Source organism: Grammomys surdaster, unplaced genomic scaffold (genome assembly GCF_004785775.1).
Source record: "Grammomys surdaster isolate TR1022 unplaced genomic scaffold, NIH_TR_1.0 239, whole genome shotgun sequence".
Lineage (NCBI taxonomy): Eukaryota > Metazoa > Chordata > Mammalia > Rodentia > Muridae > Grammomys > Grammomys surdaster.
Genome location: NW_021604684.1, coordinates 3,699,668 through 3,722,863, shown reverse-complemented (window position 1 = coordinate 3,722,863; position 23,196 = coordinate 3,699,668). Strand labels below are relative to the sequence as shown.

At 41.8% G+C, this 23,196-nt stretch overlaps 1 protein-coding gene across 1 annotated transcript in view; it reads right to left on the bottom strand.

The window, feature by feature from the left end:
* The window catches only part of Spire1 (spire type actin nucleation factor 1), a 138,512-nt gene extending 116,207 nt beyond the window's left edge, over positions 1-22,305 (bottom strand). The window contains exon 1 of the mRNA XM_028774208.1: positions 22,020-22,305. Within this exon, the coding sequence (XP_028630041.1) occupies positions 22,020-22,305 (286 nt within the window). The remainder of the gene's footprint in view (positions 1-22,019) is intronic.
* Positions 22,306-23,196: the final 891 nt, after the last annotated feature.

Genomic DNA, 23,196 nt, shown 5'->3' with positions numbered 1-23,196 from the left:
GAGGGAAGGAAAGAAAAAGACTGCATAGCCGAGCATGGTAGAGCAGGCCTTTAATTCCAGCACTCCCTAGGCGAGACAGGTAAGCTCTATGAGTACAAGTCTGAAGCCAGCCTGGTCTACAAAGTGAGCAAGTTCCAGGACAGCCAGGGCTACTACACAGAGAAACACTGTATAACAACAACCCAACCTGCATTCATGATCAAAAGAACTTTAAAAAAAAAAACAAAAGCTGAGCATGGTGATATACATCATAATTCCAGAGGCAGGCAGGCAGGCACATCTCTGTAGGTTCAAGGCCAGGCTGGCCTACATGATGAGTTCCAGGCCAGCCAGGGCTACCCAGTGAGACAATGTCTCAAAAATACAGACAACACAGAGAAAGAGACACACCCTTACTCACTGACTCTTGGGCTGAGGCGGGAGTATCTAGAGCTCCCTTTTGTCCAGCATGAACTAGAGTGAGGCCTTGTGTCAAAACAACCACAAAAAGGAGGAAAGAAACTGTTCAAACTGAACAGCAACTGGCTCTACCAACGATAGTATTTGTTCTCATCAATAAAACACAATACCCAAGAACTTGTACAACCATATATTTTGTCAATTTGGGACAAAGTCATACTTGGAAAATAAAAGCAGCTACTTCAGAAGACAGTCATTTATTTAAACAAAAATAACTGATAATAACTTTACATTGGGTAGTGGAAACTTTAATTTTCCCCATCTCTATTCTTTTCATATTTATCTATTTGCATATATGTACACGAAAACAGGTGACACATCACGAGTGTGCTGAGAAGACCTTTTACTGTGTAGGTCCTGACGACTGAACTCAGGTCATCAGACGCGGGCCCCACCTGCTCTTCTTAAGTGTCACTACACTGTCTTAGGGTCCTGCACACAGGTCTCCACAATCCGCTCGCTCCCCTACCCCCTCCCCGTACTACTCTATTACCTCCTACCATTCTATTGTTAACTCCTAACTACTCTATTATTCCCCAGCCAGTTACAGCTATACCTGCTCCACAGCAGTGGGTCTATCATGCTTTCTGAAAAATCAATGTTTAAACACAATTCACACATCTTACTGTTCACGGTGACATCATCAAAGAAAAATATAAATAAATAATTGTATCTGTATGCCATCCAATTCTTTTTTTTTTACTTATTTAGTTGTTAATTTTTACTTTGCCTGCATGTATGTCTGTGCACCATATGCATACAGTGCCTAAGGAGGTCAGAAAAATACATCAAATCCCTGGAACTGGAGTTGTGAGCCATAATAGGGGTACTCAGAATTAAACTCTGGTTCTCTGGAAGAACATTCAATATTCTTGACCACTAAATCATCTCTCCAGCACTGCCATCCAATTCATAAAGTAAAAAAAACCCTTCCTTAACATCTAATAATCCTAATATAATCCTAAATATTACAAAACAGTAGCTGAAATTAAGACTAGAAGAAAATGGAAGCCTTAGGTCTTGTAAAATATAAACTATATACAAGCAATAAAAACTTTATAAACATATGTATAAAATGACCTTGATTTATTATAAGGCTTTTATATAGCAAGTGAGACTTGCTAAATATATGGCATAAGTTTGTTGCTAACATAAAATTATATTCATATATGGTGATATATATATTTATATAATCATAAGAGACTGTTCAGACCATAATACTTTGGTACATTACTTATGGGAGTTAAGACTCCTGTAATTGGTAATTAATTTACTTAAAAGCATACTGCAAGAAACAGCTCAAAGCAAGGCATGGATGTCTGTGGGGAAACAGTTACTGAGTACTTTACTCTGCAGGAGAGGACAGGACACCAAATTGTGGCACAAATAAAAGCAGCATCTTTAAGAGAACATGGATCGAATCATCAATAAGAAATGTTCTTACGGATGAAACAATCACAAAAGTTCTGGAGCTAAGGGATGAGAATGTAGTTTGGTTGGTAGAGTGCTTGCACAAAGCACTGGGTTCAATTCCCAGCTCTGTGTAAACCAGATGTGGTAGTTCATGCCCATAATTCCAGCACTTGGGAGATGAAGGTCAGAGAATCAAATGGTCAAGATCACCCTTGGCAATATAGTGAGTTTGAGGTCAGCCTGAGTTACATAACATCCTGCCCTCACTCTTCCCACCAAAATGGCAAGTAAACAAACAACTATTAGAAACCTATACTAGCTGGGCAGTGGTGGTGTACACCTTTAATCCCAGCATTTGGGAGGCAGGCGGATTTCTGAGTTCGAGGCCAGCCTGGTCTATAGAGTGAGTTCCAGGACAGCCAGGGCTACACAGAGAAACCCTGTCTAGAAAAACAAAAACAAAAACAAAAACAGAAACCTATACTAACTTGGGTTTTCTTGTTTGATTTTTGAGACAAGGTCTAGCTATGCAGCCTTGACTAGTCCAGAACTTGGTTGTCATGGCTTGTGCTATTTGACAACATACAAACCTAACCTATGGGAAGGGGAGGAAGCTCTAGGTGCTGATGTGGAACTAGAGGTATTACCAGACTTGATAAACTAGTACTGCCCACCAAAAATAGGAGAACGCCACTTTGCAAAGGCACACCTGAGCCTATACCACCTGATTCAGCAGACTCAGTAACCCTCAGAAGACCTCTGGTTAGGCAGCTGTAAAAATCTGTGAATAAGTCTTTGCACCTGAAAACAATAAAGTGCTTAAGGAACTGTTGAATGGTGTTAAAAGGCATAGCTGCTGAAAAGATTCCTTCTAATCACCTCTGATGCTTAACTAAAGATACAAAGATCCCTTGTAGGGATAATCTCTTGTGCAGTATGTGGAAGCATCACCTGGAAGCTGATGGCCTATTAGCAAGTATGTGTGCGCACGTGTGTGTGGGCGTGTGAGCTGGCATAGAATAGTTTACAAGCTAGTCAGGGAACAAGCCAAAGCTTATGGCCTAGACATATTCATGAATAACTAAGCTCCAAGTCCTTATTTGGGAATTGGTACATGAGTGGAAAAGCCTGAGGGTACAGCTTTTCTCTAAGAATACCAAAAACTTTGTGTGCAACTACACTTGGTTATCCCACACAAACTGCTACGCACCTCAAGAAAACATGCAGGTTGGGAGTACAACATTCCCAACCACCTACAAAACTCTTTCATCCAATTCCACACCCAGGTACTGACCTAGGAATCGGAAATCCCAACCACCTGTCATCAGAGCTAAGAGGGTCTTAGACATGACCGCACAATCCATTCATTCTGCAGGTGAGCAATGAGAAGCCAGAGATGACGTCATTTCATTTGACTACTGATGAACACACACACTCATGTCAACATAGCACATTGGAAGGCCACGGGGATACTCCAGGGCTCCCCTGCCTTTGTCACATGTGCTGACATGGCTCTGCTACCTGTGTTTTACTGCTACTGCTAAAGGCTGGGGGCGGGGATTGCAGGCATGCTGTTCTAGCACATAAACTGCTTTCTTCCAACACCTTCTGCTGGAGTCTGCCAGTGTAATGTTAGGGATTTATGTTTCATCATCTTTTGAATCTTTTTTCAAGGGCTGACTACCTCTGCTTCAGAGAAACCATACTCAAGGAATCCTTCTCAAAACCAAAAAAACCATGGTTCCACTTTCTACATTTTCAATAATCTAAACTATGGTAGGCCTTAACAAATCTTCAGATTATAATCATAGTAAATTAGCTCTTTCAATCAAGTAATAATTTCATCGGCTACATTTAGAACAGATATTAAATAAAATCTGAAATGATAATATAATCATTAAGTTTTCAAATATTTCAAAATTCTCAAAAAAAATTAGGAGGATTGATTTCCTCAGAAAGTCAAAAGCTTAGCTCTGTATTTATGGCTGTAAGGATCATGACTATGATTCAAACATATATATATATGTATGTATGTATGTATGTATGTATATATGTATATTTTTTTGGTTGTTTTTTTTGTTTTGTTTTGTTTTTGTTTTGTTTTTTCGAGACAGGGTTTCTCTGTGTAGCCCTGGCTGTCCTGGAACTCACTCTGTAGACCAGGCTGGCCTCGAACTCTTAAACTCAGAAATCCACCTGCCTCTGCCTCCCAAGTGCTGGGATTAAAGGTGTGTGCCACCACCGCCCGGCTCAAATCTACATTTTTAACTCAATGTTAAAGATCTACTCTGAAGATAAGACACCCCCCCAAGACCTAGCAATTACAAAATGCTATCTTCTTATAAAGTGACACAAATAGGCTTAAGTAACAAAGTAACTTGGTAGACAATGCCTGTTATTAAAAACAACTAACAAAACCTCACTTATCCTTAGGAGACATTTACAATTTTTAAATTTTTATTCATTCATTTGTGTGTACAAACACATACCTCAGGCCATGTGCAGAGGTCAGAGGACCACTCCCTACTTGCAAGAGTTGCATCTCATTCTATCAAGTGAATCTCAGGCTAGAACTCAGGTTATCAGGCTTGTTACCAAGCATCTATCCCCGCTGAGCCATCTCACCAGCCCTTTTAGATATTTAAACCTTCAATGTTAATGATCAGAGAAAACTCCAGTTATACAATATGCTCCGAAAGTCCCAGGAAGAACATTTCTGTGAATGCTCCTAACTGGTCCCCTTAACTTTGGCTGCTCAGGATTAGATATTACACACTTCACACACGTGTCCATACAAGTATAAATGCTGATGAACCACACAGCCTGTAGGCAGAATTTAAGGTAGTTTCGAGGAAAAAAAAATCATTATTATTAGATAATTAACAAATCTCACCATACTTCTTTAATTGCCAGTCACATATTATCAATAGGATGCAAATTAGCTGACTAAAAAGAAGCCAGGTATACCTACAAAAATGACAGTTTCCAAAAATTTTAGACTAAATGGCTCAGAATCACTAATCTTTTCCTATGTGATTCAACTCAAATTGTTAGACCCACCTGACCATGTGTAAACATGTCCTTTTTTTTTTTTTTGGTTTTTCGAGACAGGGTTTCTCTGTATAGCTTGGGCTGTCCTGAAACTCACTCTGTAGACCAGGCCAGCCTCGAACTCAGAAATCCGCCTGCCTCTGCCTCCCAAGTGCTGGGATTAAGTCCTGTATTTTTTTTTAAAGATTTTATTTATTTAATGTATATGAGTACACTGTAGCTGTCTTTAGACACACCAGATTCCATTACAGATGGTTGTGAGCCACCATGTAGTTGCTGGGAATTGAACTCAGTACCTCTAGGAAGAGCAGTCAATGCTCTTAACCCTCTTAACCGCTGAGCCATCTCTCCAGCCCAAATACATCTATCTTTCTTTATGCTAAAACTGAAAGCTTTCAACAGATGGACACCAGCAAATCTATCCCCCTCCTTTGTTTCACAAATCCATGGACACCTACAAAGCACCATGGATAAACATCAACACACAGAGAGCAAGTCAAACTTAGCCCTTGACTTACAACACCTGCATTTTAGTAAATATAGACAAAAATTAACAACAATGACAACTAGTAACATGCTATTGGGGCACAAAAGGAAGAGAAAGAAAGTAACAAAAATGACCCAATCTAGGTTAGCTAGGCAAGCCCTCCGATACTTAAACAAAGACCTTGAATTTGTGTAGGGCTGATGTAGGGCTGACTGAGGGCTGGAGGAAGAGCCTGCTGGAGAACCAAGAGGGAGCCTGAGTTCTGGATACAGCTGGTGGGCAGGTAGCACAGTGTGTGTTGGGAAAAACAGGCAAAGGCTGGCAGATCACAGAGCCCCAACCTTCAAGTGTGATTTTAAGCACAAGAAGATGCTAGTTAAGAGTCAATGGTGTACATCTGTAATCCCAGCACTGGAAGGGGAAGTAGGGAGAGTCTGTCAGTGAGGCCAGTCTGGTTTACACAGCAAGTTCCAGGCCATCCAAGGCTATATAGCTTCACAGTGAGATCCTGTCTAAAAAAAAAAAAAAAAAAAAATCAAAGGGTGAGCTGACTGTATTTTCAGGTCAGCTTTGTCCAGAGGAACACAGGGCAAGCATAGTCCAGCCAGGAAGGGGCTGTCATCCAGAATAAGGGGGATGGGCAGTCCAGGTAGTGACAGGGTTACGAAACGTAAGAAGAGTCAAAAGATAATCTAATTTCATGCTTAAATAGTAAGTTTAGGTGAATGATCTCATTAATTCTTTAAAATTAGCTCACACCTGCTTTATATGCATATTTGCTGCTCTAAAACCCAGACCTGAGAACTCCAAGTTAGAATCATCATTTTCACAGATGAGAAGGTACAAATGCTCAAGCATAAAATGACTCATCAAAGGACAGCAATCAGTTGCCTGGGCTACTGACCTGGCCAGCCAGTCATTCCCAGTCTCTTCCAAGAATAAGGCTGGTCCAGACTCTTTTCCAACCTACTGTAAGTCACTCGTCCACTCCTGCATAAGCCAGGCTAGCTGTCACTATGAGCTTCCAGAGAGTCTCCTGTCTCTGCCACTATCTTGCTTGAGTTAGAGCACAAAGAGAAGAGAATCTGATACTTCTGACAAACCATATAGATTTGAATTAAAATTTTCCCTAGTAGAAGTAATTCAAACATTGCTTAAATTTCATAAAAGAAATATAAAAACTAACAAAACTCCTGTGCTCTAATGCTATGTTATTTCAAGAGCAAGGAGAATTTGGAGAGGAAATGTCCCAGGTCAAATAGTGAAGTCAGCTCTACCAGCAGAAGCAAGCCCGAAACTCAAGTGGGAAGAGCTCTGATTTCTATCTGATTTGTCTTAGAGTCTCTTTTTGCACTTAGGAACTTGATTAAATATAAGAACATTCAGCCAAAAATAATTTTCTCACAGACATGTACTTTTCCCTTAAAAACAAAACAAAACAAAACAAAAACATTATTTGGACTTAGGTGTGATGTGCTTTTAATCCCAGCACTCAGGAGGCAGAGGCATGCAGATCTCTGTGTTTGAGGCCAGGCTGATCTACAGAAAAAGTTCCAGAACAGCCAGGGCTATACAGACCAACCCTGCCTTGAAAAACCAAAAACTAACCAACTGAACAACAAAAAAGTCACAATTATTTATTTACTCATTTATTATTTACTGGTGTGTATGTGTGTACAGCACAGAGGCATGTGTGAGGTCTTTGGGAATTGGTTCTCTCCCTGTACAATGTAGGTTCTGAGGCTCTAACTCAGATCACCAGACTGTGATCCGTGGAGCCATCTTGCTGATGTATGGCTAGTACTTTTCTATCTTCTTTAAGACACAGCACTACTTGGCCACTCCTTTCCTGTGCCTCCTCCCCCTGCTCTCACACCCCCACCCCAACACAGGGTCTCACTTTATAGCCTTGGCTGGCCTAGAGTTCAGTGACAACCAGTCTGGCCTTCAGCTCAAAGCTTTGCCTGTGTCTGCCTCCAGAGTGCTGGAATCTGGGATAAAGCTGTGCACCACCATGCCTGGCTTTCCACCTAACCCTTTATTACTAATTCTCTTTTGAAATTAGTAGCAAACATCTCTAATCCCAGTACCCAAAAGGAAGAGGCCAGCTAGAACTACATAGTGAGTCAACTCAAAGAAGAAGAAAAAAGGTAGAAAACTGGAGAGCAAGGAGAAATGAAGAAGGAAGCAGAAGAAAGGAGTGGAGAAAGAAAAGAGGAGCATATGAATTCTTTAAACTATCCAAACTATCTAGGTTGGCTTGGGAAGTATACCTCAGTAGTGTAACACTTGCCTAGTACATGATTTTAATCCCCAGTCGTGAAAGGGAAAAAGGAATGAATAAATAAAACCAACACACATACATTTTTAGCTGTTTAACTTTTACTATGTATATTATCAAGAAATAACCCTCTGTAACTAACTTTCTAATTAACATTTTTATTGTACTTATGATAAAAGACTGTTTTTGTTCTGTTTTTGAGTAAGAGGTCTCACTGTGCTACCCAGACTAGCCTGGAAATCACTAGTATTCAGCCTCCAGAGAGCACAAGTTCTCTAAAGATAACCAGAATGAAGTAAGCACAAACTAAAAAAGCACATCAGAGCACTAAACTAGTGAATGGTCAATTTTCCACCAAGATTTAATTCTATATACATCAAGCAATAGTCCAAATGTCTCCTCTAAATTACATCTCAAGTGAATGTTACCGAAATTAGGAGATACATTTGTACATTTTATTATCAATGTAAAGAAGCCCTTCTTCACTTCCCAGAGGACTTAAAGAAGCTAAATAGTCAACAAATGACTAACCAGTTAGAAAGAGAAGAAACTGAATTCAATAATAAATACATGAAAAGTTAAAGTTATCTGTGTCTCTACCAAGGGCAGCTAATGAAGAAGGAATAGCTTTTCCAACAGAACATCTTGGGGAAAACTGGATATCTACAAACAGAACAAGATAACCCCTTGTCTCATTCCACCCCAAAACTGTAACTGAACATTAATCAAAGACCTGATATGAAAACCCCCTAAAACTCAACCACAGTAGGAAGAAAACCGACTCAATTCAAATCTGGTTAAAAGGACTTAAATGGGCATCTCTGCAATGGCCCATAAACAGACAGGGAGCATCATCAGCCACAGTAATGACACCATCAACATGCTGTCTGAATAGTTGCCTCCTCTAGATATTTCATGGGAATAGAACCACGTAAAAACTTTGCATGGAAATCTTACAGAACTATGAATAGTACTCAAACACTAACTTTCTCTGACAGCTGAAGAAATTCTCCACAGCTCCTAAGTTTATTAAAAAAAAAAAAATCTGGTCACAGACCTAGGGCAACTATGAATACCTACATTTCACATTTTGCCAACCTCAATAACTATTTTCTGGACTTCAAAATATAGATTTAATGTTGTCTTAAATTTTGTTCATCAATCTTTGGTCAAAAGATCTTGAAACATTTTTCACAGAAAGATAGGAAAATGCCTTTGTACAATATGTATGAGCTGACAAAATTCCCTTACACCCAGTCTTCACTAGATTCTCACAATTACAAGAGCTGGACAAATACAACTTCCATTTTGACAAATTAAAAAAGACAGAACCAGAAAGGCTAAGTGGCTTACCAGAGGCTTTACCTACACATTAAGCCTCAGAACCAAGACTCTAAAGCACATCTCCTGCAGCATCGTGCTGCCGGGGACATCATAGGCGATCTGCCTGCATCTGAAAAAGCAAAGGAACTTGGTGGAAATTAACATGACTCTATCAGGAAGGTATGCTCCACACCATCTTAATTTCCATGCAGCATAAATCATCATCTTCCCACCTAACCTGCTCCTTCTGCCCTCCCCATCCATCACCAGGCAGGACTCTGGGAGCCTTAGAGGCTTCCTTCTTGTACCCACACATCAAAACTGGAGAGCCATGACCCGTTCCATTTTCTAAAGAACCAACCTGACTCTCTACTCTCTCTGCTCTACCTCAAACCTTCATCGTCCCCCGTCTAAAGAGCGGCACTCCTCCTAATGGTGTATCAGCTCAGAGGCTACGCATACCTAAAGACAGCATGAAATGCCAACCACATTCTGTAGAAGATGTAATCTACTCGTTTCTTTTGTTTTTGAGACAGGGTCTTGCTATTAGTCCAGGATTGGTATTCACTAGGTAGCTAAGGTCAGCCTCAAACTCACAAATAATCCTTCTGCCTCAGCCTCCCAAGAGCTGGGATCACAAGCAAACAAGAGATGGGTACTTTCTACAAAGCCTGTGTATCTTTCTAAAAAGAGTAATCCACTTATCCATTTTCTAGTTTACAGTCCTTACAAGCTCTCCACTGCCCATCTAGCCTATAGACACACACGATCAGTGTGGCTCTCGGTAAACAAGCCTTTCCAGCCAGTCTCACTCCCTACCACTCCCACACACATGCTATGCCCCAGGCAGTAAACACCCACCACAAAGCAGACAAACGGGTTTAACCTCACATGCCAAGTCTAAATAATTGTAGTGGCCACCGGAAGCATCCTGCTGAGAACTAAAGAGGTTGCTTATAAATTTAGCAGCAAGTTATAACTGATTATAAGCAGCGTTTGTTTCTTGCATGAGAAATAGGTGGCCTGACAAATGTCACACAGTGTCTACACACATGGAGCCTTGTCCTTTGGACACTGTAAGATGTCTTCCACATTTCTAAACCTTTCTAAGTACACACCTCTGTCTCTGTGGATACCATTTCATCCCGCTGCTCATCCTTCAGGACTACAGAACTCAGTCTTCTATGTGAAATGTGCTTGTCATAAGGCAAAGGTAACCACTCTCTGGGTTCAGTTTTCTACACATCTCTAGCCTTCTGAAATTACTGAACTGTACCATTACCACTGTGCTAACAAGTGGTACCGTATGTATCTGTGAGGTCTACTCCCAGCTGTACCCTGTTCCTTTGTGAACTTCAACATCTAGCACAGTCCACTTACAAGACATGCAAATAAATCACCGTGAAATGAGCAAATGGAATGTTTAACAGGAATTCCTCTGATAGAGTGCTTGGGTTTCCACTGAAAACCTAAGCCCACATGCTAGGCTGAGTACACTCTGCCATCACTTGCCAACTGTACCCATCATTATCTCTCAGAAACATAACACACTGAGGACGCATACTGATGTAGCAGAGAAAGTGAGAAATACGAGAAGAAAAGACAATAGTCCTAAACAGCACAAGCAGTGTGAAAACATGTAAGACTCAAAGTTTCCAGAAGCTGAATATGGGCCCTGAGGTTGCTATTATTAAGATTGTAATCCCTCCATATACCACTAATAAAAATATGCATGTGTTAATTTAGGTGGATAAATAAGATCATATACACTTATGAACTGTAAAATGGTATTTTAGTACACTCTAGAAGATCTATCACCTTAACATCTTATTATTTCTGTTGGTTTTGTTTTGTAGTCTTACCATGTAGCTCTGGCTGGCTGGAATTCCCTATGTGAACAAAGATGACCTCAAATTCAAGAAATCAGCCTGCTTCTGCCTCTGAAATGGTTTTTTTTTTTTTTAAATACAGATTTCTTCAGTTTTTCCACACTGTCCTTTCCTGTACCAGGATTCGACCTAGGATATCACGTGTCACTTACTTATCATGCATCGCTGGTCTCTTCAGAACTTAAGACACTTTCTTTTTAGTTGAGGCAGTGTCTTACTATACAGTCCTTACTAACCTGAAACTCAGTAAGTAGACCAGGCTGGCCTCCAACCCACAGAGATCTACCTATCTCTACCTCCAAACTTCTGGGATTAAAGGTGTGTGCCACCATTGAGACCTTTTAAGGAATTATTATAGTGTATGGATGTGTATAATGGGAGTATTTTCTAGGGGGGGTGTCCATGTGCCACAGCCTTCTATGAGTTCAGAAGGCAATTTTGTTGAGTTGACTCTGCCTCTATATGGGTTCTAGGGATCAGATTGAGAACCCCAGGCCTGCAAGTAAGTGTGTTTACCTACAGTGTCCACTGCCTCACCAGCTCTCGTTTCATTTACTATTTTGAAATATACATTATTAGTAACTACTGTCACCCAGAATGGTTTTAATTTTAAGTCTGTGAGGTAGGTTAGAGAGATGATGGCTCAGTGGCTAAGAGCTATCTCTTAAGCTGCTCTTTCAGAGTACCTGAGTTCGATTCCCAGCACCCATATGGTTGCTCACAATGACATGTATCTCCAGTTTCAGGGAATCCAACATTCTCTTCTGGCCTCCATAGGTACTATCCGTATGTGATGCACAGACATATACGCAGACAAAACACCCATATACATAAAATAAATAACCCTTAAAAAAGTTTGTGAGGTACAATCACTTTGGAAAACTTTAAAACACAGTATCTTCTATAGTGCTGAACACACAAATAAGGAGTACCACACATTTAGGCATATTACTAAACATAAATGCTACATCTGTTCACCAAAAGACATGTTCAATAGCAGCATTATTCATGACACTGGGTATTTGAGTCCCAAATGTCAATGCAGAATAGAATGAATCAACAGCACAGTCATACAAAGGAATCTAATACTAAAATATGAACCAACTACAACTATATACAACAATCTGAATTGATTTCACAAATTCCAGAAAGAGAAATCAGACAAGAAAATATATTTTGTCTGAATCTCTCCGTAAGAAAAAGAGAGCAGGCACAACCCAGACACCAGAAGTCCTGACAATGCTGACTGCAAGGGGCACAGGGAAGACCTTACCAAATGCTAGAAAAGTTCTGTCTGTCATCTGAGTCCTGGGTACACAAATGTGTTTACACTGTGATGGACTGCTCTGTAGATTACTTTTTAACTAAAATTTGCCTTAAAATCAGGACAAAAGCTGGTGATGTGACTCAGTGGGTCGAGCGCTTGCCTAGTGTGCTCAACAGCCAGGATTGGATCCCCAGCACTGCATAATCCAAGCACTCAGGGGAATGCAGGAAATCAAGTTCAAGGTCCACAACAAGGATACCAATGAACTGCTCACATGGAAAGGAGCAAGCTCTCTGGGCCTTAACCCTAGACAAAGAACTACAGGCAACCGGGGAGTGCTAAGAGCAAGAGAAATGGCCTGTCTTCACCAGAGAAGAGTCCCCAACTGGTTATTCAATCCCCAGTGGTCATCCCTGAGATCTTATGCATACAGGTAACATTAAACAGACGGAGCAGGATGTACCTATGCATTTAGGAACGTGTGTCAATATATGTGTATATGCACGCATGCATGCATGTAACAACAAAGAAAAAGAGGCACTGAATTTGAGAAAGCGCATGGAGATGGCATGGAAGGGATTGGTGGGAGGAAAGGGAAAGGGGAAGTGATGCAATTATACAATAATTTCAGATTTTTAAACATTATTAAAAAAACAACAAAGATGTTCAAGGTCAAGTTCATCATTGACTACATAGTAAATTCAAGGCCAGCCTAGTGTGAGACCCTGACTCAAAAGGGAGGGAAAAACACAACACAATACAAAATAAAGGTGTTTTCAAACTAAAAACTGAGTGAACTCAACAGTGATGCTTACAATACAAAATATAGTAAAAGAAGCTTCAGGCAAAAAAAAAAAATGGCCCCACAGAAAGTATTCAACTCAGCAACAACAACAACAACAACAACACAATGTATAAAGAAAAACAGTTGGCCTTCTGCATCTGTAAGGTACACACCAGTTAATTCAGCCAATCATAGACAGGAAGTGTTTACAAAAATTCCTGTATCCTTGTTAAACATACAGAGAGGTTTTCCCTCCTTCTTATACCCAAAATAATTATAACTGTATAACTATTTACAGGACATTTATATCATATTAGGTATCTCTTTAAACCTAGACATGATTTAAACCATACGGGAGGTGGAGAATATACAGAGAGTATATACATGTAATACTTAACCATCTTACATAAGAGACTTGTGCATTTTTGGGGTTTGGTGCCTGGGAATGAAAGGGATGGGGAACCCTGGAACCAATCCCTTGCTGGTATCTAGGAAAGACTGTAGGAATGTCTTAGATCCATTCTGAAGATAGTTTAATCTCATATGCAGAATCCAGATGCCAATTCATATCCCCCCTTCTCTCTCTCTCTCTCACTCACTCACTCACTCTGTAGTGACTGGTTTTATTTCAACTTGACACAACTAGAACTGTCTGAAAGGAGAGATCTTCAACTGAGAAAATGCCTCCATAAGATCTGGCTGTAAAGTATTTTCTTAGAGATTAATGGGGGAGGGTCCAGCCCACTGTGGATGGTGCTGGGTTCTAAAAGACACACCTGAGCTGGTAGTCCTAGGTTCTAAAAGAAAGCGAGCTGCACAAACCACAAGAAGCCTCTGCGTCAGCTTCTGCCTCCAGATTCCTGCCGTTTGAGTTCCTGTCCTGACTTCCTTCAATGAAGAACAGCAACATGGAAACATAACCTAAACGAATCCTTTCCTCCCTGACTTGTTTTTTGGTCATGGTATTTTGATGCAGCAAAAGAAACCCTAACACACACACACACACACACACAAATACATATACATATACATATACACATACATATATATATATATACCAGAAAACAGGAAGTATTTAAGGGGACTAATGGAAGGGGCACAGAAGAAGAATAAATTCTAAGTATAAGCAAAGTATGATGATATGTATGATATGTATATATATTACATATATATGCATATATATATAATTATTATTAACAAGAAGACCTAATGAAACCCATTATTTTTTATGCTAGAAAACAAAAGAAGGGAAAGTTTTTTATCTTACAGATCTCCTTAAAGATCAAGCTGGCCTATTGGATATTACCCCAGAAGCTTGAAATACCCAAAATTCAACTCACAGACCACATGAAGCTCATGAAGAAGGAAGACCAAGTGGAGATGGTTCAGTCCTTCTTAGAAGGAGTAACAAAATACTCAAGGGAGCAAATATGGAGACAAAGTGTGGGACAGAAACTGAAGGAGAGGCCTTCTGGAGACCATTCCACCTGGGTATCCATCCCATGTGCAGTCACCAAAGGTAGATGCTGATGTGGAAGTCAGGAAGTGCATGCTGACAGGAGCCTGATATAGCTGTGTCCTTAGAGGTCTGCCAGAGCCTGACATATTCAGAGGCGGATGCTCACAGCTAACCATTGAACTGATCATGGGGTTCCCAATGGAGGAGTTAGAGAGAAGACTGTAGGAGCTGAAAGGGTTTGTGGACCCATGAGGAGAGCAACAATACCTACCAACCAGAGCTCCCAGGGTCTAAACCACCAGCCTGGGAGGACTTAGGGAGGGATCCATGGCTCCAGCTGTATATGTAGGGGAGGATTGCCTTGTCGGGCATAGGTGGGAGAAGAGATCCTTGGTCCTATGAAGGCTAGACACCGTGCGTGGAGGAATTCGAGGGTGGGGAGATGGGAGTGGGGGTAGGTGGGGACACATTCTCACAGAAGCAGGAGGAGGGGGGATGGGATAGGGGGCTCCTGGGTGTGGGGGGGGGAATAGGGGAAGGGGATAAAATTTTAAAATTAAAAAAAAATATCCAAAAAAAAAAAAAGATCAAGATGGCATTCCATGGATCAATCTAGATAAAAATAAGATCACATAAAAGTACTGTCTTGACAAGTGGAAAAAATATTATCTTACAGCATTTTAAAGCATGAATTAAAGTATTTATCAGCGATCTATATATAGAAATCAGGAAATAAATGGAATAGAAGCATTTTATAGTCTTTACATTTTCTAGAAAGCAATACAACTAGCAGTTTGTTTAAAACTTTAATAAGGCAACCATTTAATGACAAAAAAATATTATAATAAAGGTATAAAGTTAGAAGAGTTTTAAAAATAATCAAAAATCAACCAGACAGTTAATATAGAAGAGGTGAGACAACTAGCAAACAAGTTTATAAAAATCCAAATTTCAGCCAGGCATAGTGGTATAGCCTTTAATCCCAGCACTTGAGAGACTGAGGCAGGTGGATCTCTGAGTTCAAGGTCAGCCTGCTCTACAAAGCTGTTACACAGAGAAACCCTGTCTTCAAAAACCAAACCAACCAATCAAAAACAAAAACAAACCCAAATTTCAATAACCAGACTAAATGTAAACAAATCTGAACTAAAATGAAAGACTGAAGGTTTGGAGCCAATAGACTGCTTAGTAGTGGAGTGAATGCCCAGCATCCAGTCTTCAGTATGATTCATAACAATACCAACATTTTAAAAATTATAGGCCGGGCAGTGGTGGCACACGCCTTTAATCCCAGCACTTGGGAGGCAGAGGCAGGTGGATTTCTGAGTTGGAGGCCAGCCTGGTCTACAGAGTGAGTTCTAGGACAGCCAGGGCTATACAGAGAAACCCTGTCTCAAAAAAAAAAAAAAAAAAAACCAGAAAAAAATTATATTTATTTTGTGTCATTTCTAAATAATCATATAAAAAGGTAAAGATAACTTTTGGTGAAAAACATCTTGGTAAACACTGTCTTAACCAACCAGGGCTAACATTAATGTTACACTGGATGTCATGTGCCCAGACATGGTATAATGAGACAAGACCTTCACTACTGTGGTATTCTTCCCACCTCTCCACCCTAAGCCTACAGTCCTAGTCCAGTCATGAAAACACAAGGCAAAGCTAGGCTTGTGAAAACTTCCCACAGGTCAGAAAAGACTGAGGAGAATGGTATATAAGATGCATTTCCTGTTTGCTACCGGTGTTCTCTTTTCTTGTTTGTTCATTTTGTTTGGGCTCTGGCTGGCCTGGAATCTTCTGCCTCTGCCTCCTGAGTGCTGGGATTAAAGATGTATAGCACCATGCCCATCCCAAACACAGAGCTTTATTAATAGTGCGGCTACAGAAGACAGATGGGAATTGTTCCTATTTTACAGAGGTTATCATAAGAGGAGAATGCGTCTGATTTGATGAGACAGAGACCGATTGTCTCTCTGTTCTATTCTTTCTATGCATGTACTCTTGACATCTCTCTCAAACTCACTCTGTAGCCCAGGCTGTTTTTGAACCTTTGACAACCCTGTCTCAGCCTCCTGAATGCTGGGATTTCACATACTTGAGTCACCATGTGTGCAGAATATTAATAGCCTATTAACATACAATCATTGGTAAAGGCTGTGTTTTTTTTCTTTTGTTCAATTTTTTTGTTGTTTTGTTTTTGGTTTTTCAAGATAGGGTCTCTCTGTGTAATAGCCCTGGCTGTCCTGTACCAGCCTGGCCTCAAATTCACAGATTCACCTGCCTCTGTCTTCCCAAGCTAATCATTTCCTAACAGTTTATCAATATCTGAATATAATGAATCTATTACTTTGCTTTGCATAGGCAGAAACACAGAAAACTACAAGGTATTCCCAAAAGTCTCCCAGAATGCTGTGGCTACATCCAGTTAATCCTGCATAGTAAGTATTTGAAAAGTAAACTGAAGTTCAAAGTAACAGCAACTTTATCCAATTAGGTTTCACTTTGCAACTGAGCATTTGAACATGTGATTAAACCTTCCCAGGTGGCAGGAAAAAAACTAGGCAACAGGCTTGACATTTTAGGCAGTATTAACTTCATGGTAAATTCACCACTATGTTTACATTTTTTCCTTCTTACAACTATTTGTTTAAACTGCACTGGAAACCAGAATACTGCTTGCATATAAGATAAAGTCAAGATGTTTGTTAAACTGAACTAGTCTGACATATGCAACGAAGATGATTCTTACTTATTCTTGTAAGCAATGATGTATTTTGATAGTCTGTAATTCCACCTCTGTCTCCCAGACACCTACGCTGGACTCATATACATATACTCTTACATATATATAGCTGATAGTGATTAGGGTACAAACACTTAAGGAACACAGCCAAGTGTGGACTAAAATATCCTGAAGTCTGTTTTTACTGAGTCCACCTTTTCCACGAACACGGTTTCTCTTTAGAACCAAGCAGGCTGTGTTCCAAGACCACTCTCCTCCATCAGCATGAGCCTTGCTGAGAAGCCGGGTCACATCCTCTTTTCACAGCCCAAACAAAGCCTGAATGTTCCCCATACCCAAAACCACCCTCCAGGGACCCCTCATTAATATGCACACAAGCCTTCATTGTTCCTCCCAGGAACATCTAGTTTGCTACCACCCTTCAGGTTATTTAAGATCAAGATGGGGCCATAATTTTTTAAATGTTCCTTATACATCTAAAACTAAAGGTGTACCAAAATTTTGGAACCCAAGTTGAAATAAATGACTGCTGCCCAATGGGTATTGAAATCTGAAAAGCTGATGGAGCCATGCAGGCTTCTCATCTCTAATATGACACTATGAATGTTTCTTTGTTACAATTCAGATAAACAGACATTTAACCTCATACAGAGCTAGGCTATACTTAAATCTCACCAGTTGCAACTCTCTTTTATTTTTAGACCAACTCAGCACAAAAAAAAAAAATCTGTTTACTGGACATTGTTTCCACACATAGGAACATACATACATACATACATACATACATACATACATACATACATACAGCAACTATATAGGCAAATGAGGGGAAAAAAGAAACCTTTAATCTTTAGTCTTTTTAACCATCTCATACAAAGCAACTGCCTATATCCCAGTGATGTGAATACACAAAGAGTTTACTGGAATGCTTGAAATAGGATTGTTTTCTGTTGTTGCTTACATGGCCCTTTCTTCTGTTTTGATAACGAGCATGGTCACACCACAAGTCAAGTCAGAAGGACAGGGACCACTCTACCATACTCAGTCCCAAATTAAAACAGAAAGGCATGTGTGGTGCTTTCTCTGGTGACAGCAATAAAGTTAATACTGTCGGGCAAGGCCAATGGTGTTGTTCACTTCATTCAACTCAACAGCAGCAGGTAAAGGATTAACTAACTGCCACAATTACTCATCCAGGATTACTTTGCACGGTGTAGTTGACAATGTTTGAAGATTTTTCTTAAATTCACATATTTTATGCATATGAATGTTTTGCTGGTGTGTGTGTGTGTGTGTGTGTGTGTGTGTATGTGTTGGCCCTGGAGGTCAGAAGAGGGTATCAGATCCCCTGGGACTGGAGTTTTGGGTGGCTGTAAGTCCCTATGTGGGTGCTGGGAATGGAACCGAGGTCCTCTGCAGGAACAAGTACTCTAAAGCACTGATGGATTTCTCCAGTCCCCAGTTCAAAGATTGCCTAGCATCTAAAGATCTTTTACCGCCAAGCACGATGGCACATGCCTTTAATCACAGCACTTGGGAGACAGAGGCAGGAGGATCTTTGTGAATTCAAGGCCAGTTTGGTCTACATAGTGAGTTTCAGGACAGCCATGGCTACATAGAGATCCTATCTATAAATAAATAAATAAATAAATAAATAAATAAATAAATGTCTTTTCTTAGCAGACTGGAGAGAAGAGGTTCTTGGCAGCAGTGACAAGAGTCCTGAGACACTGCAAAGAGGGAAGTGGTACTCATGACAGCCCCAGCCCACAATAGAATTATCTGGGTCAAAATGTCAACTGTGTTAGAATTAAGAAACACCTGCCCTAGACATTTGTCCCAATTTTAGTGAATAGTTAAAATCGGCAAAAGACACTCTGGTGGCATGAGAGGACCACAGACTTCGGGAAGAATGAATCTGCTTATTTTACATATTTTACATATTACCCCTTACACTGCACAAATTTAAAGAGAAAAAAGGAAAAAACACTGATTCTCCACGGCATGCTGGACGCTGGAGACTGGGGAACTTTCTTGAAGTCATTCAGCTCTGAAGGAATCAAACAAAATCACTGTCACTTCACAATGCTGCAAAGCCTAGACCTGGGTTTGAGTTAGCTTACTACTGTTTGGACATGTCACTGGACTTTTCTAAAACTCTACTTAGAAAATAACTGAGCTGGGCCTGGGGAGTAGGAGTGTCACAAGTCAGAGATCAGCCTGTACTATCCACGGTGAGTTACAGGTCACCAGCCTGGACTACAAAGTGAGGTCCTGAAGTGGGGTTCAGTGGCTCACAACTCTGATTCCAGCAGAGGCAGACAAAGCTCTGTCATTTCAAGGCCACCCAGGGCAACATAGTGAGATCATGTATCAAAAAACAAACAAAAAGCAATATTTTAGTATTGCCCAGCCTGATCCCCTTGGACTATACTCAATAAACCTGTTTTATTTCTAAACCCACGCACATAAAACAAAAAACTTACAGAAATGTACCTAGTACCAAGTATTAAACTACCTTCTAATCACTTTTTTCTTTCTTGAGAATCTATGCAGACAATCCTAAGTATTACTAACCACTTTTTTTTTTTTTGGTTTTTCAAGACAGGGTTTCTCTGTGTAGCCCTGGCTGTCCTGGAACTCACTTGGTAGACCAGGCTGGCCTCGAACTCAGAAATCTGCCTGCCTCTGTCTCCCAAGTGCTGGTACTAAAGGCGTGCGCCACCACTGCCGGGCTACTAATCACTTTTAAAAAACATTATTTAAAGCTAGGCTTGATCGCATACATCTTCAATCAATCCCAGCACTTGGACATGGGAAGTTGTTTACAAGATCAAAGAGTTCAAGGCCAGCTTCTACTTCATGAAATGTTTGGGACACACCCAGGCTATAGAAGACCCTGTCTTAAACAAAATTCAAAATTCAATGTTTAAAAATAATGTGTTTTCTACAGCCAAGGACCTACTATTAATCCCAGGAGGAAATAAACTAATATAACAACATTTGAAAATGAACAACCCTAAATACTTTTATTAAAAACTTTTCTATACAATGTGTTTTTATTCTATTCTTTCTCCTGCCCTAATCCCTAAATACTTTAACCAAAAAGCCCTGAGATGTTTCAGACTGTATCAACTACTCTGATTAGGTTTTCCTGGTATCTGGCACCACAGATCGTGAGTGGGAATAGGAGAAAGAAGATGTAGGGTGTGGAGGTCCATGCCAATGATCCTAGCATTTGGGAGGGAAGGCAGAAGAACCAGGAATTCAAGAACAGCTTCAGCTGGAGTACAGGAGACCTAGTCCCCCAAAAAATATAAAAATAAAAGTAAAATAAAGGCCTGGTGAGATGGCTCAGTGAGTAAAAAGGCTTGCCTCACAGACATGGCAACCCAAGTCTGACCCCCAGAACCCATTTAAAGTAAGAGAACAGGTACCACAACATTGTCCTCTGACTGGCACATGCCCTGTGGCAAGTGCCCCCCCCACACCATGCACACAATTAACGATATACAGAAATTTAAAAATAAGTTTTTAAAAATTCATTAGTTTCTGGGAATCATGTATTTACTATTTCTCTGCAAAATATATTACACTCATACTAATGATGCATTCATTTCAACGTTCCAACAACAGTTAGTTACAAGAATCACCCCAAAGAATCTATCTATCGGTCTTTGACAGTCAAAGCACTTCTGGGATCAAGTTCCTCAACAGTTCTTGACACACCATACAACCAGGCCTGTTCTTTCAATAGAACCAAAGACTCTTCTGAAGCGAGGCCGCACACACTCTTTCCTCTGGAAACAGTTCGGGACCAAGACAAAGCCTCGTTGTTTGGAAAAAAATTATCTTTTCATGGCATCTTATAAATAAATTACAACTGAAACTGTAATCTACTAAGGCCAAGTCTAAAATCAAGCAACAGATCAAATAAAAAATGTTTGTTTGAAGGAGGAAAAAAGAGATTTAAAAGAATCATCAAAAAGTCAGCTTTAAATATCATTCAAGGTACACGTGTATCAAAACGTCACACGGTATTCTGATATAGTGCAACATTGAGGTTATTAATACATCACAATGGCTGGCTTTAAATCAATTAATAAAACTATGTTTACTTGAGCTAAAAAACGGGAGAATATTCTAGTAGGACTGGTAATACTGAATGTTTCCCTCAATTTAGAAAAGGATTTTCACGAAATGTCGTTTTATAGACTATTCTAATTACATTTTCCACCTTAAGCATTTTGACACTTCCATCAACTTTCTAAAGGTGAAGGTGGATTGTTTTGCTATGTTTTTAATAGACTTGCTTCTCAAAGAATGAATTAGATAAAACCGGATAGGGGAAACCTATTACCAGTCTTCCCATCAATAAAGCATGTGAGTAAGCTCCTGGTTATGTGTCACTGTTTAGGTGACAAGTCATGTAGAATGTACGCGGACGAACTAAAAGCGATTTCATCTAAATAGCCTGTTTACTTCTTATAATAAACCTGTACTTTTCACCACAGCGAATTTTCACACTCGGTACCCAGACTCATCATTTCTTTTATTTCTCTCCCAAATAGCAGAATTCTCGGGGCTCAGTGGTTTCCCTGGCATTTCCAAGGACTACCGACGAATTCAAAATGCTATGAAGACCCAGTCAGCTCATTTTCCCAAAGATGTCATCTTCCTGACAGGACCTCACGCGAGCCTCTCCGGAGCCCTCATCCCCCAGCTCAGCCCCCCGGTAAACAGCCGAGGCCGGCGGACGCGCACACAGCTTCCCCGGGGCTCAGGTCCCGCAGCCCCGCCCGCCCTCCCGGGGCCGCCCGCCAGCTTCCCACTGGGCCGGGGGGCGTCGGGCCGCGACCTCACCGGAGGCGGGGGGCGGCTCTCCCTCCTCGCCGGCGGCGGGCGCCAGGGTGACGGCGCCGTCCTTCCAGACGCGGATCTGCGCGGCCGAGCGCACGCGGCGGTGGGGCTGGCGGCGGGCGGCGGCGCGCAGGGAGCCGCAGCACTGGAAGCACACGGCCCACGCCTGCTCCTCGTTGATGGGCTGGTTGTAGAGCCGCAGGATCTCCTCCAGGCTCAGCGCGTCGCGCGGGCCCCCTTCCGCGCCGAGCTGCGGCCCCTCGCCGCCGGGGCTTGAGGGCTGCGCCATGCGGCCCACGTCGCTGCGCCGCCGGCGCTCGGCTGCCGCGTCTCTTCAGCGCCGGAGCATCGTCTCTGCGAGCCGCCGCCTCCGCATCGCGGGCTGCCGCCGCCCAGGCCGACCGCGCGCCGACTAGGCGGGGACGCCGCGGCGCTGAGCGCTGACCAGCACGCAGCCGGCCGGTAGCGCGGCGATGGCGTCCGCTCGCCCCGCCCCGTCTCGCCTCGCCCCGCCCCGCCCGTCTTGGGGGCTGCCGGGCCGAGCAGGGGCTGGGGGCGTCACCCCCGATGCGAATGACGCGCGGCCGAGCGTGGCTTGGGGTCGTCACCCCCCATCTGAGTGACGCGCGGCCGAGCAGGGGCTGGGGGCGTCACACACACACCCCCGTGTGAGTGACGCGCGGCGGAGCACGGCCTGGGGGCGTCGCCCCCGAAGTGAGTGACAGGCGGCGAGGGGCGACCACAAGGCTGGTGCGGGAGCTGTGGGTTCTGCAGGACCAATGCGCGTGGACTGCCGCCCGCCCGCCGTCTGGCCGCGAAGTCTCTGTCATCGGTTCGGCTCGCCCATAGTCTATTTAAGAACTTGAATTCAATCTGGGGCGATTTTAAAAAGAAACGGTCGTCTGAATCGCCCTCGCCTGTGGCTGCCCAGCGCTTCCAGTCTTGGCCTGCGAGCTCAGGTCCCCTGGGCCCTTCGAGACTCATCTCAGTTTCTCCTGGACACTAGACACATACTATCTATCCCTGCACACCTGCAAAGTTAATTTCTTAGATATATTTTTCCATTCATTTATTTTGAAACAGGCTCCCTGGGTAACTGGCCTTGAACTCGCTACCACCGTGTCAGGCTATTTCTTGAGTGTTTCTTGAGTGTTGGTACTCTCTCCACTCTCTCATTCAG